This window comes from Pieris rapae, chromosome 2, assembly GCF_905147795.1.
Source record: "Pieris rapae chromosome 2, ilPieRapa1.1, whole genome shotgun sequence".
Lineage (NCBI taxonomy): Eukaryota > Metazoa > Arthropoda > Insecta > Lepidoptera > Pieridae > Pieris > Pieris rapae.
This window is the reverse complement of record NC_059510.1, coordinates 1,691,225-1,708,060: the sequence shown is the minus strand read 5'-3', so window position 1 is coordinate 1,708,060 and position 16,836 is coordinate 1,691,225. Positions and strand designations below refer to the sequence as shown.

General features: G+C 32.0%; 1 protein-coding gene across 1 annotated transcript; it reads left to right on the top strand.

Moving 5' to 3' along the window:
- Positions 1-1,210: 1,210 nt before the first annotated feature.
- Positions 1,211-5,437, top strand: LOC110999477 (NPC intracellular cholesterol transporter 1). Its single transcript, XM_045631936.1, has one exon. The coding sequence runs from the start codon at positions 1,465-1,467 to the stop codon at positions 4,279-4,281; it is 2,817 nt and encodes a 938-aa protein (XP_045487892.1). The 5' UTR covers positions 1,211-1,464; the 3' UTR covers positions 4,282-5,437.
- Positions 5,438-16,836: the final 11,399 nt, after the last annotated feature.

Genomic DNA, 16,836 nt, shown 5'->3' with positions numbered 1-16,836 from the left:
AAGGACTTTAGAAATAAATAGATAATTGTGAAAATTTCAAGCCTTAACCTTACGGACGGTCGATGTGTTATGGAATGTGAACAAGAAAAGTAATTAATAATAATAAATCGTATATTTGCAAAGTTCAGATTGATTAATAAAAAAAAAATGACGCCATGAAAGTAGGAAAATATAACAAGAACACTTAAGTTATATGTAATTATTGTCGTGACTAAATTTAGTCCCACACAATAAAGACCTTACCTTGCCTTTAGAAATTTAAGCCCCTTTCCCTTGAAAGCATTAACTAAGGGTGTCTATTATTGTATTAGGCCCTTTCGTTACCGTTACTCATGTTTTGTGTATTTTTTGTTACTCATTTAATATTGCCTTTGATGCACAGAGTAAAATTAATATCGTTTTAATAATTTGTGTATATTAATCAATAAATTCGTACGCACAATCTTAATATATCGTGGTGCAGGTGAACCACAATAATAGGGCACAATATATTGCCAATATATCATCGAATATAGTAGGAAACTGCGAGTTGATTTCGGTAATAATAATAATAAACTTTATTAACATTTATTTAATTAAAGTCTACGTTATAATGGCCTTTAATGATAAGTTGAGGAGAATGGCAGACCCTTAAAGGTGAATGTGCCCAAAGAATCCGTTACTAATCCATAACATATGTTTATTTAATAAACAAGTTATAACAATATGAAATAATTGTGTATAAGGTTCATGATCGATTGACAAATTCTTAGTTTTATAATATGTTATCTGGAGTGAGAAAACAATTAATGATTGAGCTGCATTCATAAATCTCACTTCGGAACTTGTTAAATAAATAGGAAAACACAATCATGCTCTTTGAAGAACGATGCAACGGAGCTACAATATATATTTACCAATTAAATAACACTTAAATTGTCAAAGAATTAAACAATAGACTTGTAATTGTCTGAGAAATGAATTCATTATTAGATATGTCGCAATGTCATTTTATCTATGAACGTCGAATAATTTATAAATCGGTTAGCTAAACCACATAAACTGTTTGTTGGTGCAACTGATCAGATAAAGTGACCCAATTGTTATTTCCGTCTTATTCCGTATACTTTAAAAGCATTGTAATTGTTGAAGTGTCAAAACGTAAATTATTGCGGCAGTTAAACAAAGTTTATCTTTGAAATATTATTATCCGTATTACGCTACAACAGTGTTTAAATCGTAGAGATACTGGCACTTAGCCACGCTTCGACTGCCAGTATTGTCTGGGCCGCGCTGGTAATAGGACGTCTCGCAGTTTATCGTTCCATCGTAATGCTCTTACAGAATCGCGAACTGTTTATCTCTTCACGCGTGTATCAAACTGTAAATGTGTTTAAATCATCCTTGTTTCACGCTTTCGAATAGCGTGTGACATAATCGACTGACATTTTCATTTCATTCGGGAAGTGACAAACAAATATACATATGCCTAGTAAGAAGAAAATTAAGTCTCCGCAACAACTGTGGGAAAGTTTATCATCTGTATTTGTTAACTTCGTCGAGACTATATTCTTCAATTTGGGAGTTCTAGTTGGCAGGCATCCATGGCGGACTATTGTTGTATCATGGACCTTAGTGTTAGTCAGCTGCACGGGCCTATTAACATTTTACATAGAAAAGAATCCTATGAAGTTATGGGTCCCGCCCGAATCGGATTTTTATCAAGACACGAACTGGTATATAGATAATTTTGGTACTAACTTTCGTCTACAGAAAATTTTAGTAACGGCGGATAATGTTCTTGCTCCTGAAGTCTTAATGCTGATTAAAAACATTACAAATGAAGTCAATTCGATTGCAATTCAACACAACAATAAAACTTATTCAGTGCAGGAGCTGTGCTTCAAAGTACCAATTGTTAATATTTTTGATTCAAGTGGAAAATCTAGATCTGAGGACGAAGCTTCAAAGAGAAAAGAACCAAGTAAGATAAACTACGTGGATAACACTTTGTGGGTTGACGACGAGTTTTATTGTGGATTCTTAGAGGCATTTCAACTAACATGTTTGAAGTATAACATCTTAGATTTATGGGGAAATGACCCTGACTTGATAAGAAATGCCTCAGAGCATGATATTATTGATAAGATAAATAAAGTAAAATTGAACCCGGTGTCTGGCCATCCAACGGACTTTGTGAAAATGTTGGGCGGTGTTAAACGTGATAAGAGTGGTAAGATTGTGTCTGCAAAATCTGTGTTAATTAGTTGGTATATGTATGTTAACATGACAGCTGTGAATTTAGATGAAGTCGGTAATCTTATAGGCACAGAAGACTGGGTGTCTATGGAATTAGCGTTATGGGAACAAAATTTTTTAAACTACATAAAAAGTGTTGATTATCGAAGTAAAGGTATTAGTTTGTATTATGAAGCAGGGCGTAGTTTTGCAGATGTAAGTGGCGAAGCAATGTTTCAAGAGATGGACAAACTAGCTGTAGGTGTAATTATGATGTTTTTTTATATATTGATAGCGGTATCTCGATGTAATTGGTTAGAAATAAGAGTAACTTTAGGAAGTGTGGGTTTGTTGGGTGTGGGCATGTCATATGTCAGTGCGGTGGGTTGGTGCTCAATCCTAGGCATTTCTTTCGGTCCAGTTCATTCATCTTTACCCTTCCTTCTAATGGGACTCGGAGTAGACGATATGTTTGTAATGAACGCCTGTTGGAAAATCGTTATGGCCCATGATTCGCACAAAAGTGTGCCAGTTAAAATAGGACTCATGTTAAAACACGCAGGCGTGTCTATTGTAATAACATCATTTACTGACATAGTTGCTTTATTAATTGGTGCAATAACCATATTGCCATCTCTTAAATCGTTTTGCATGTATGCGGCAATGGGTGTGTTCTTTGTATTTTGTTATTCTGTTACGTTTTATGTAGCAGTTTTTACATTAGATCTTAAAAGAATTGAATCGAAAAGGAACGGTGTTCTTTTTTGCTATAGACACAAAAATGAAATAACTATTTCTACCGAGAAAACAATCTTTCAAAAGGGTCTAGAGAGTTTTTACAAAAATGTAATATTTACCAAAGCTGGGAAATCTATTGTTATATTGTTTACAATTATCATGTCCGGAATTAGTATCGAAGCGATTCTGAAATTGGAACAAAGGTTTGACCCCAGATGGTTCATACCCGAAGATACTTATTACAAAGACTTTATCAACGCGCATGAGTTTTACTATCCAGAGGAAGGACACCCGGCTATGATTTTTATGGGTAAAATGAATTATAGCTCTGAATTTGATAATATTTATAATATGGTACAAGAATTGCGTAATCAAACATATGTCACTGACACAGTTGCATGGGTGGAACATTTCCACGGCTATGTCTTACAAAACTACGGTCACGATTTAAAAAATTTGTCTTCTTTACCACCAGAGATATTCAATAAATATTTATCTAGATTTTTATTCAGCCCTGTAGGTGGCCAGTTCCAGTATAGTTTTAAATTTTCAGAACCACTACGTTGTGGCTATCCTGTGTCTGATATAAACGCTTCTTCAATGTCATTCAGTTTCACAAAGTTCGGTGGCCCAGAAGAGTATATACCTGCTATGAATATGGTTAAGAGAATTGTGAAAAATACAAATATAACTAGTGGAGATGGTTATCGATCCGTCTGGTCAAAGGCTTTTGCTAATTGGGTCACAGATGAGATCATCGCTGTTGAGGTCGAAAGAAATATTGAATTAGCATTAATATGTGTGATGATATGCACTGTAATATTAATAACAAACCTTCAAATGTGTCTATGGATATTCATTTGCGTGTTGCTGACTATTATAAACGTCCTGGGTTGCATGCAACGTTGGGGCATGACTGTTGACATAGTTTGTTGTATTGGTCTTGAACTTGCGATCGGATTGTGTGTTGACTACGCGGCCCACGTCGGCCACTCATTCTTAACATTCACTCAAGGCAGTCGCAATGAGAGAGCCTTCAAAACGGTCACTTCGATAGGGACTGCCGTCTTACTTGGAGGGGGTTCCACTTTACTTTCTCTATCTCTCCTAAGTATGTCCAAAACGTATACGTTCCAATCTTTCTTTAAAATTTTCCTTTTAGTAATACTCTTCGGTTTGTATAGCGGGCTTTTGTTTTTACCTGTTGTATTGTCGTTAGTCGGCCCTGCAGGTTACGTAAAGAAAGATGAAGTTCATAGCATACCAGAAGCGGTAGAATTAAATGGTAAAATTAATAAAAAAGAGAAGACGATTGATGATAGTTGAGATTATGTTTGAGGATAATGAGTAAAAATTGTGATACAGTGATTTAAATACATTGTGTTGAGTGTTTTAAGGTAATTATGTTTTACTACTGTTTTTGTAGGTGCAGATAAGATAGGCGTTATCAGAAAATGTGATTTAGGTACCGGTATCTAAGTAAACTTAAGATATTGAATTTTTAAACCTCAATTTGTAAATACAAAGAAAAATATTGTTTCATAAGGTATTGGAGGTCGATAGTATATTAAGGTTTATCACTAGCATAAAAACTATCCATGACCTTTGGTGACATAAGCCTTTTGTAAAGATTTAATGGCATGTATAAAACTCAGTGTTCATTATAAAGGAGTACGTAAGAATGTAAAATAAAAACAAGCTATTGTTTCACTTCCTTATGGTCGATCAACACCCTCTGAACTCCAATCGCAGCTACAATTCAACCAATCACAAGCGAAATGCACCATCGTTTTGTTTTTTGTTTAACATCCTTAGTACCTGCGTTGATCCTTTGTCACATACAAATGGGATAATGAACCCAGCTTCAAAATTGAGTTTTGGAATTCGAAAATTGTATTAAGGGCCAAATCGAAACTGGGTAGAAAAACTCAATTTTGAACCGCTATAGCAAGGCTTTCTGAAATGTTAAAGCGATTATACGTCCTGTATATACCTAATTCTATTTAAGTGTAAATATTAAGTGCAGTGAATAATATGTATAATTGAAATCAGTACATTGTTATCTGTAAAAGTATGTCGTTGTTTTTATGACGATATACTCTTTGTTCGCTATGAGCTCTCTGATATGTAGGAATTACTTGATTATTCATCGACGTAAGTTAATATTATGAAATCATTTAGGGATTAAAAAATCTAGAAATTGAATTTTTAAAATGATTTGCTGGAAATTTTCAACGTTACTTTTAGGCCTTGAAATTAGTATTGATAATTTTATTAATAATATCTATTATCATTTAAATACATATGTACGTAAGCACAATCGATTGTTATCAATGTGATAATAGTTATATATCTAAGTATTCTTATGTATCTTTATGCAAACTTAGAAATGCATGATTATTGTTATTAAATTTCGTTATAATAATAAATGTAGATTATAGAATGCAACAGGTACCTCGATAATAAATTTGTAATTATTTTATTGGTATTTTCTTTATATAATTAAATATATATTACAAAAAGTCATTAGTCTGAAAGATATTGAGACTGAAATAAGAAACCACTGCATTCGGGTTTTAGCGGGCAAAATCGCGGTTTGAACATACATGAATGACATCCGTAACACAGATAAAACAGCCAACACACATTTGAATTTGCATGATACTCTGCCCTTATATCTCCATGATAATTATATTAAAACAAAACACTTTTTCGCAGAGGTTTAAGTAAACAGTTTAATGTAGTTTCTCTAACTCAGTTATTTTGTTAGTCATAATAGTTTTAGTGAATTAAGTTTGATAGCGTTTTTGTATGGCCTACCCGGCTTTAAACAAACAATACTCTTTGTTTAAAGCTGGGTAATAATTGACTTTAATGGTGGTCAACTGACAAACAATAACTTGGCTTAAATAAGGGATCACAGATCTAAATGACAGTTATGTTATTGAATATTATCGGAAACAAGAATTTTATTTACATTTTGTTAACGCTTCTAATTAGTAACTAAAATATTTATATGTTACTTAACTAAAGTTAGTTAACATAATAATAATAATAATAATAATAGCCTTTTATTCAGATCAATTAGGTACATGGATTTGTTAAGTTAACATTAAATTCTAAAGATTTATATTATGCTTAAATTTAGTGTAGTATTTGTTTTGTTATCTTCCCTAGATCTGTTTGCCAGTCGGCAAAGGCCTCCTCCAACCTTTTCCATTCAGTTCCGTTAGATTTTCTTCTTTTCTCAAGGTGTACATTGAGGGATGCTATGTAAATTACTAATTTTTGGTGGTTGTTGTCTTTATATGTTGGAGGGTTGTGGTCGCTTTCCCCCTCGAGGACCAGTCGGCTTGGGGGAGTTCGTTGTTTTTTGTTTCTTTGTTGGCTGTTTTATTGTTTGGTTTTGGTTTCCGTTTGTCGTTCTTGAGTTGCTATTGGTTTTTATTAGTAATAGGCATGTTCGATAAGGAGCTGGATCTGTATCGCATTAGATCAAAAGCATTTGTCCTGTTAGTCTTCATTGCGTTTTCGGTTTGTTGTTTTTTTTGGTTGATTGTTACCTGAAGAGGGTGAAGCGGATATTTCCCTTTTCCTTTTCTCTTGGCTGTAGTTGTTCTCTTTTACAATAAGTTTGTCGTATTTCAGATATGCTATATTGCCCTTTTGTCTCTCTTCAGTTAACTTGGCTTGCAGCTCCTTTCTTTTTTGTAACACATCCTTTGAGTAATCTTCCGCAATGTGTATAGTTTTTAGATTGTTTTTATTTTTCAAAATTTCAGTCTTTTTCCAGTTGCTTGTAAACGAGCACAGTATCGGTCTTGGTTTGTTGCTCTCTTTCTTTATTTTTCCTAAGCGAAAAGTTTTGTTGAAATCATATTCTTCCGTTTTAATATTTAAATCTTGATTGAAGGTATCTTTGAGCTTTAAGATTAATTCATAAGAGGATTTTTCGTTTTCGTCTAAGCCGAATATAATAATATTATTGTTTTTCTCAGACCTCTTAAGATAATCTATTTCTTTTTCTAGTTTTTCTACTTTAGTTTTCAGGTTCTTATTTTCTTCTATTATAGGGATTAGTTTATCATCTATTTTTTCCATAATACTATTTGTTATAGACTCCTTCAATTCAGCGTTTTGACTATGCATCTCTAATTTAATTTTTTCAAATAATATTTGGAATTGACCTTCCATCTTATATTTGTTGTTTACGTGTAGCGGAACGTAATAGCTATATAATATTTCTCACAAATGGCAACACTGTTTGATATGTCAGATTACTTGACGTTTACGGCAAGTGTCACTGAGTAACAATTTGTTGTTTTTGTGTTTTCTAACCTCCAATACAATAGTTGATATTGTGGTTGTAGATTTACGGTGGATTCCAGTGATCACACTTCCCTGTTTGTTTTTTAGTCACTTCCATAGGTCCCAGTACTGTATCGACGGATACTAGCAGCCACAAATTACGTTCACTATTTTATTTCACTTAATTTTACTCGGAGTTTATCACTACGGTGTTGACAGTTCTGATGCCGGAAACGGAAAAAAAAAAAAAGTTAAAAAGTTAACATACGTGTAAAAAAAAATCTACAGTCTGGTTTTGTTAATAATGTTTTTGTATAATTTGTTAATAATATTTTTTCCCTATTTTATATATAAAAAAACAATTAAAAAAACAGTCATCAAATTACCCTATACATAATAACATATAATGTTAAAACTGGCAGAGAGCAGAGGGTACTGTTCTTATCTGGAAGAGGACCTTTCATGGAGATGGTTCTAGGTAAAAAATATAAAATTAAATATTGTTACTATGTTATGTCAACTTCACGTTAAATCAATAACTAATTAATCTTATTTGTATCTTTAAATGAAACTACAAAATGAAATGGACATCAATATATTATTATTAACATAATCTAATTATGTATTTGTAAATCATAATCACATTAAAAAAAAATCTAATTTCTTTTGCATGCACACTGTTAATGAAACTGTACAATGAAATGGAAGAAATAAAAGGCTTTTTATTTATTTATTTATATATAATGTAACTGTTTCTACAAGTTCTCTTCTTCTGTACAAACAGAAACTGTTTATTATTTTATCTCTGAAACACTGAATCATAGTTCACCGTATCTGCATCTAAATGTAAGAGAATCTTATACATATATTATAAAAAAGAAATGTTCTATATGAAATAATATCTAGGTTTCAGATTTCTGTATCTGGTTCGTGTTAATTAAGTTAATTTTTGCAAGTGTAACCAGCAAGCCGAATCACTTGTTAATTGAACCAGAAAACTAGAGCCACAAGCAGTAGATAAAAATATCACTAATAGGTATGTTCAGAGTGATTTTTCGGATTAATGCATGCAGCTGACGCCGGGACCCAATATTTAATACACATTCTCAGATAGAAAACATCTGAGATTGTGGATTGTCAGAGCATGACAGTCGATCGATCTCCTATCTGCATCCCAATAACCAAACCCTACGAAGACAATCCATTTTTGGCGACGATTCTATCCGTCTCTATCATATCTCGCAATCTCTTCACTATTTACACTCATATTTGATAATTAATAAAAAACAAATACTTAAAGTAAATAAAACCGTAAAAAATAATATTAAAATATACATGTCTATGTTTAAAATATATCAAATATCTTTTTAATTATTTTTAAAAACTGATGTAAGTTACAATCTTAAGATCTTTCGGTCTTAGATCTTTCGATCTAATCCTTCAAGAAAAGAGCGTATCGATTCTTAAACGGCCGGCAACGCACTCGCGAGCCCTCTGGCATTGAGAGTGTCCATGGGCGGCGGTATCACTTAACATCAGATAAGCCTCCTGCCCGTTTACCCCCTGTTGTATAAAAAAAAATCGACTTAGAGTCGAATTAGGTCATCATAGGTCGCAACGGATCTTTTTGGCAGTGTTCAGGGTTGGCGGTATCAGTTATTCAGAAGCCTCCTGTCACTTTCCCTTCTGGAACATTAAAAAAAACATTTTTAAATACGAATGTCGAATTAATACCCAATGAAAAAAAGCAATTTTTCTCCATAATCTTATATTATAACAAAACGTTTTGAAATATTATCAGTTGACCTGTGACCGTGACAAAAGTAATTATACAAGTCAGCTATCTATTTTTTGCTTATAATATGATAATTAAGCAAAACCGATATAAATTCAAATATGACAAAAAACCTTTGTGAAGAATAGAATAATTCTTCTTTGTTTTAGACAACAGAAATACATGATATATTTTTTATCAACATTATTATATTATTCATAAAACTATGATTACCCGTTTACATCCCCTCATTATATGAAGACAGGATACCACACATGAATATTTTTTTTAATGAATGGAAGTAAAATGTTATTAAAAGCATTCTTCTGAGATTGGTCAAAAAACCATCTCTTTCCGAGAAGCTTACTCCTTTGGCGTTGAGTTTAGAGTCCTGCTTCATCTTCTGACCAATCTGACCTCTCCGATCTGAGAGTGTTCAGAGGAGTTGTTCGGATTAATTCAGCTGAGTTTCATCACCGGACGTCGAGGCAGAATACCAGATACTCGTATCACCTCTACGTCCGTCGTCCTACAACTGAACGTCCGTTTGCTGTTATAAAACAAACAAGAAAGATAAAATATTTAGATTTCAATTTTTTTCCAATAAATGTCCAACTGTGAGGTGAAAAGACGAATTACTATTATTTAATGAAGAACACTAAGCTTAAACTTTACCTCAAAACAGCATTATTTCTAATCAGCACTAAGTTATGCATACTAAATGTATTTGATATCGCCTTTAAATTAAGTTTGTTTTAATACAATTATCAGACCCTTTTTACTCACACAGATAACCCACAAAAACATATTTTAGCAAAATGAGCACTATAACAAGCTGTATACGTCTTAAATCTGCCGGGCAGCTTGTAAAATATAAAAAGCAAGGCAGGATTCAGGATTATTAAAAAACACAATTTGGTGAAATCTAAATACAACATGTACCTACCTATACATTTTTTAAAGAAATTTTGTATTAATCTTTTGTTCAAAATACTACTTGGCAGAGGAAGACAGTTTAGATAGTCCAGCTTTAGAAAGTGCAGACAGGAACGGCGGGATTTGGAGGAGACGTTATTTTGGAACATAAGATCATCAAGGTCATCACTTGTATACATAATTCGAATTCGTCATTATGTTTCATAATCATATTTTATTTTATAAAAGTACCTGAAATAAAAGGCTTTTATTGTCATTATTAATTACTCTTAAAGGTAAACTTCAATATGGCAATGTATCGAAGGAAACGGTGAAACCTGACCGATAATATCCTATTTTAGCAATTGACAAAAGACATCAGCCGGCTCATTTATCCAATTACGTAAAATTGTTGCGGCTTCACTGTTAGTTGCGGCAATAATTTCCTTGGCAATCTTTTAACCAAAAAGAAAATTAACGGTGTTTTATTATTTTAACAATGATGGCAGGGCTCAATACCATACGATTATGTGACGGACACACATCGATATTTTTTTTTTAATATTTGCGCCTCAGATATCGGCATCCGATTTCCTCCTGACGTTATGCATTTTGGACGCACTTCTCCTCGAGATTTATGTGAATGCCATGCTTAATTTTTGTTAACACAAAATCGTTTTCATTAAGTGATTGATTACATAATTTACTGTGACATTTATGACGTGTTGATAAAATGCATAAAGCAATTAAACCAGTTTTTTTAATGGTCTTTGTATTGATTATAGACATCAATTAATAATTTTTTTTACTCATTTAATTATTCATTGAATGCACTACTACACTTGAATTAGTAATAATTATATGTATATATACTGTCTGAATAACTAATGTGTTATTTTTTATAATGATAAAATAAAATACGTTTATTTTGGAACATAAGATCATCATGGTATCACTTATTCCACGTCATTAAATTCGAACCTGTAGCCATCCCTACTCATCGGCAAAAAGTGTACCATAATGCTTATTATATTCTATTAATAAATATTAAACTGGTTACGTAAGTAAGTATTATGGAACAAAACATTCTTTCCTTAAATAAAATATTTAGATTTTTTTAAATACCACCTTATTTATATAACAAACGGGAGGTTCCCCCGATGTTACGTGATACCGCCGCTTATAGACACACATTATCAGAGGACTTGCAAGTGCGTTACCGGCCTTTTAAGAAAAGTCAAATTGGTTCGGAAATTCATCCGCGGGCAGTTGGTATATCACCACCATACGGTGGTTTCTTTTTTCTTGACATCTTTTTTCGATAGTCGACTCGTCGTCGCAGCCCATGGACTCACTTTTTAGTGCCTTTGAGAGAGGAATATATTCTTACCTTGAACAATTATAAGTCGTATCTATCAGGAAAGACTCCAAGGGGCGTTTATTCGACAGTTCGCTAGTTTTATTTCTGTCCATTAAACTGTTAATACTATATTACGTAAATAAGTATAAATTAAGTAATTAAATACGTAAATGATTTATCCGGTTCGGAGCTCCATTGCACGTCAATGTTATTACTGGTTGGTTCTTATTACTGCGTTGGAATTTAGAAAAATACGATTATTATGAAATAGGTAATAAGTTATTTAAAAAACGAATTTATTTATTTTAAGGATTTGTTTTTTTGGTTTTTGGTTTTATAACTATTGAACTGATTTTTAAAATGCTATCACTAATACAAGGCGACATATGCGGATAGCTTATTAAGTATAAGTTACAAAAAAAAATTCTTGCGATTCCAATAATAATAGCCGAAGTGACCTAAAAACAACTTTAGTTCTAAAACCTTAAATTTTTTAAATTCGTAACTATATTGTATTATTTTTTCCTCAATCATAGAAGATTAAATCATGGCGTGCCTTTACAATTAGCGTGTAATTGTTCTCTTGTCTCGCGCTATTAAGTGTATGTAAATAGATAATTGCTATTTCAATGTGTTCTATGTTTACCATATACAGTATTTCAAGATTAATCAGATCTGTTGCCTCGTGTTAAAACAATAGTTTAATGGCTTTCAGTTCACAGGAATTCTCGGGTCTTGCTGGAATTATTAATATTAAAAAAATATAACTTTATGCTTCAATATCGATGACATAAATTTAATTTCATAAATGTTCTCCTTACACTTTAAAATCGATTTTTCTTTAGTATTTGTAATATTTGTATTAACTCTTAGTATGTGTTATGTTTGCCTATTAATTTTCATATTAAAATTTGTATTTGCAAGCTATTACAAATATTATTTTAAATCACCAAAAACTAAAACAGCAAACGGGTAGATGGCTTCCCTGAAGTGACCACTGCATGGACATGCACAGAGGGCTCGCATATGCGTTGCCGGCCTTTAGGAATGGGTACGCTTTTTTAAATGGTATAAAAATATAAAGTATTTAAACGTCAAATGTTACTTTGATAATATCTTATTGTTACCATAAAGATGTTGATTAAGTCAGGTTTTCTCTTAAAAGGAGCTACGTGATAAAAATTATGTATGACTTAAGTGAAGTCGTAATGTGATCTAGAATGATTTCCGCCGCTCAGCTATCTCACTCGCTTGTGTCTCAATTGTTTTATTGCAGAAGAACGGCCGTATGTTTGCCTAGGTTTTATAAATTTTGTTGTCAGTTGTCACGGTATAAATAAATTTCCAACCTGCCCTAGATATTTGAAGGTTTATTTCCTCCCAAGGTCGTTGCCTTCAATGCTGCCGCGTCAGAGGCTTTAGTTAATACAATACGTAATAAAAAATGTATGCGCTAACCTAACCACATTAAACACATTTTATACACATGTATTTTGTATAAAAAAATATTCCAGTGGAACTACAACCCTATATATGGGAACCCACTATGGAAACTGTATTCAACAAGTATTTAAGCAAAAAATATGTACCATAGAGTCTATCTCACTGTGTGCTGCCATCTATTAGTAAACTTGTATATTATGTTCCAACATTGACAATTGACTTTAACTAAACTTATGTTTAGCAGGACCCAAAAAAAGTAACAAATGAATGTTGTTGTGACTAAATATATCTTTGTTTTAAATAACCTTAGAATAAGGTGTAGGAAGTTTGTTTTTGTGTAGGAAGGATTCTTTTATGACTAAAAAATATTACGTGTAACATTTAATGTTAATTAAAAAATATACGACTATTTGATACTTAACTAGCGTCAGTCCCGGCTTCGGCAGGCTGGATGTTTATTTTAATCAACATGTAATACGTTTTAGACAGACGATATCGTTAGTAAATTTTGATGTATTGCATAAAATAGATATAGGTAAATTGCTCTATTGTCTAAATGTTTATAATTTCTGGGGCGTACGCGTAGATATAAAGATATTTTTTGGTATTTTTTTCACAGAGAATTACACATAAATTACATAGAAATTTTAATGCAGATTACCTTATTATATATAATGCAGTATTCAGGTATTAAATGTAGCAAAAATAATAATTATCCAATTCTGAAGACGTGCCTGTAAATTTTGATTATACATTTTTAAATATATACCTATAATATATTATATTGGTCCAAACAAAAAGCTTTTAAAATGTCATTTCGAAAAAACGCTAACGACTAAGCCATTTCCGTTACAACTAAAGCAACACAATATTAAACAATACTTACAAACAAATATTTTCTTCGTTAAAACAAAATCCTTTGTAGAAATAATATTTACAAAGAACGGCAAATTAAGCACTCGACACCGTAGTATTTGCTAATTAAATACGAATACATTATTCTCAGTAAAATATACAGAAATATTTTAAAGAAAATCCTCGTGTAATTCCTCCGAAACGGCTTTTAGTATCTTCCAAACTCGGAACGTATAAGAATAGGTAAACTATTATGAAAGTGATGTCACGATTTTTTTTGGTTTTTTACCTTACTTCTAGCATGCCCTTCATATAAGAACTGGGTGATTTAATATAGATAGATTGTCTATGTTACCGTGGTTACCAATTTTAGAGAAATAGCATAAGACCATAATAATAATTGCTATTTACTGATCGTTTTAGCTTGCCACCGACATAAAAAAATCAGAGAACTGGCAGCCGTTAGACACCCAAAAACCTATTGTAGGCCATGGATAAAAAAAATGTTTGTGAAAAATGTTAAGTAAATCGTATATTGTTATTATGTGGTATTATAATATAGTATAGTACCTATATGTTTTATTACGCAGCAGCGTGTATAAAAATACTAAATATGTATTTCTTTACACGACAATACGACCCATAGAAGCATTAAAAATCAGATAAAACAATTTTTACTTAAATGTTGTACTCGCTTAAGAAAATTAAAAAAAATGATAAAATCTAGCATGCGTTCGTGACTTATTTTTTAATGTATTTTTTCCAAGATCATTATATTTTTATAATCCAGCTGAAAATTTTATTCTAATACACACAAATACAGTGCAAGCCCAAAAATTGCCAAGAGCATGATTGTGCTCCCAAAATCAGTTGCCATCTAGCGCGTCCAAACGATTTTTCTTGGCATATTTTTTTTTTACAGCTGTCAAAAGTCAATTTGTTGTTCGACCACAGAAACATACATATCTACAAGTATACTTTTCGGTTGATTTAGCTTGAAGACACCTTGACAATGATTCAGTACCGCTATATAATATATAATGCTACATATTACGCAGATATCATCTATTTTTTTATAATTCTCTTTAATTTGGCAAGTACCTAATGTGGTTTTTGTAGTCTATGTGTCAGCCGTAATATCGAATTTCTCACGTTGATTATTTACTGTCTAAACATTGAAGGAAAAATCCATAGATGCCTTATGGGTTTAGGCTCAAACTATTACATTTATAAAAGCGAGAAAAATATATGTAAATAATTCCATTAGTTTTTCACATTATTTATAACAGACAAATATATAGATTTATGGTATTGGACGAGTGTGTAAATTAATTTGAAACTAAACGACAACATTCAAAACAGGAAGATTGTGACGTAAATGGTAACATTTACTTATAGACATTTTTTTGTTACACACACTAAAAACGTGACTGTCTCAAATGCTGTAACGTGACGCATCACGCAATGAACCAAAAAACCATAAGAGGTTACAACGACAATGCTTTTAGGGTCAAAGTGAACATGTTTCAACATTTAAAGGTGCAACAATATGCAAAAAATCAATACATCATTTAGTTACAAAGATTCAGTCATCATTCATAATTGTTGTCAAAAGTTATGGTTCACCTTGATTTTAAAAATTTAATCACCTTCCTCTGGAAAGCATTACACGGCGGTGATCGTGAGATGGTGATTAAATATATATATATATATATATAGACATAACCTTTGGTAGAAGATAGCAGAAGAAATAAGTGATCGTCAGAGGAATTATTTGATGCTTTACATCTACGAATGTAATTATATGTTCGTCTCTCTCTATTCAGTTGTTGTGGTCAGCAAAGAAAAGTCTGGAGCAGGCAATTTTCTTTCCACCGGTTTTGTTACAGTTTTAAGGAGGATGCCTCTTAGGTACACTTGATTGGTCCATCTGGTTGGTGACCACGTGATCTTCTGCCTTCTGTATTACCAACCACAATCAGTTTCTCCAAGTTTTCATCGGCTCAGCGCTTTGAAGAGTTTCCGTAGTAATTTAAATAATTCATAAAAACTGAGCCAAGGATTCGGAAAAAATTGTAATTTAATATTATGGCTTTATACACAAAGAGCACACACACCATATACAAATTTTGTTTTTGAAACATGCATCTATACAAAACTTGTTTAATAAAAATTGTCTAAGAATGTAGCAAAAATGTTTTAGTTTTAGCGATTAAAACTCAATCCAGTTGTTGCAGTGCTGGCTAATTGGCATCATCGTGCGTCTCTAATCTCTGAAGTCGTAGGTTTGATCCCCTGAGTAGCAATGGACTTTCATTCTATGTATGTTAACATTTGATCGAACGGTGAAGGAAAACTTTCTGAAGAAACCGGCTTGCCTCACACCCAAAAAATCGATAGCGTATGTCAGGCTTTCTGTACAATTATTCTGTTCAACTATTCTGTACAACTATTAGATAATATAGATAGTGCCGCCACTATTTCTTTTTTTAATTAAACATAAAAGTAATTATGTATTTAAAAAACCACTACATAAGATGAAAGTGGTTAAACTATTAAATATTAATATACGTATAGTTTTATTACGCGATGCTCTGCGTGTACGAGATAATACACGATGATTAAATGTATTTATAAAAAGTTTATTTTACTCGGTCATTGAACGTTTACTCTGATAAAGGGTTAATCTCCGCGATATGTATATGAGGTTTTGTTTTTTATTTCACTCATTTCCGGAGCTGGTTCTAATTTATTGGTTTTATATGTGATAACTTTTTATTTTATTTACAAAAGCTTTCAAACATTGGTACATAAAGAAAAACACAGAAGTTTTATGTGACAACCACTTACATGCGTATGAAGAAAATTATTCATATAATTTTAAAAGAAATAATCCGAAAGTCCATGGAAAAATGTGTATATACAGACATAGTATCAGTTCTGTGTGTAAAACCACGTGGCATAAATTATTTACCTATTAAATATTCATATGTGTAAAACAGATTGTTCTGATCTGACCATGGACTTGATAATTTTACAAACATTTATCATAAAATGGCCTGAGTTACGTAAAATTTGTTAATTAAAAAAATCTTAATTTCATTCATTAAGTTTGGAGTACTGCATTTAAAAACTGTCAAACAACAATAATTTGAGACCTAATAAATAAACTTTATTTATACACACACTTTATTTATTACACTTCGTTGCAAAGAAACACAAAACA

Coding starts and splice junctions, on each gene's coding strand:
- LOC110999477 (XM_045631936.1), top strand. CDS start 1,465: ATGCCTAGTAAGAAGAAAATTAAGTCTCCGCAACAACTGTGGGAAAGT.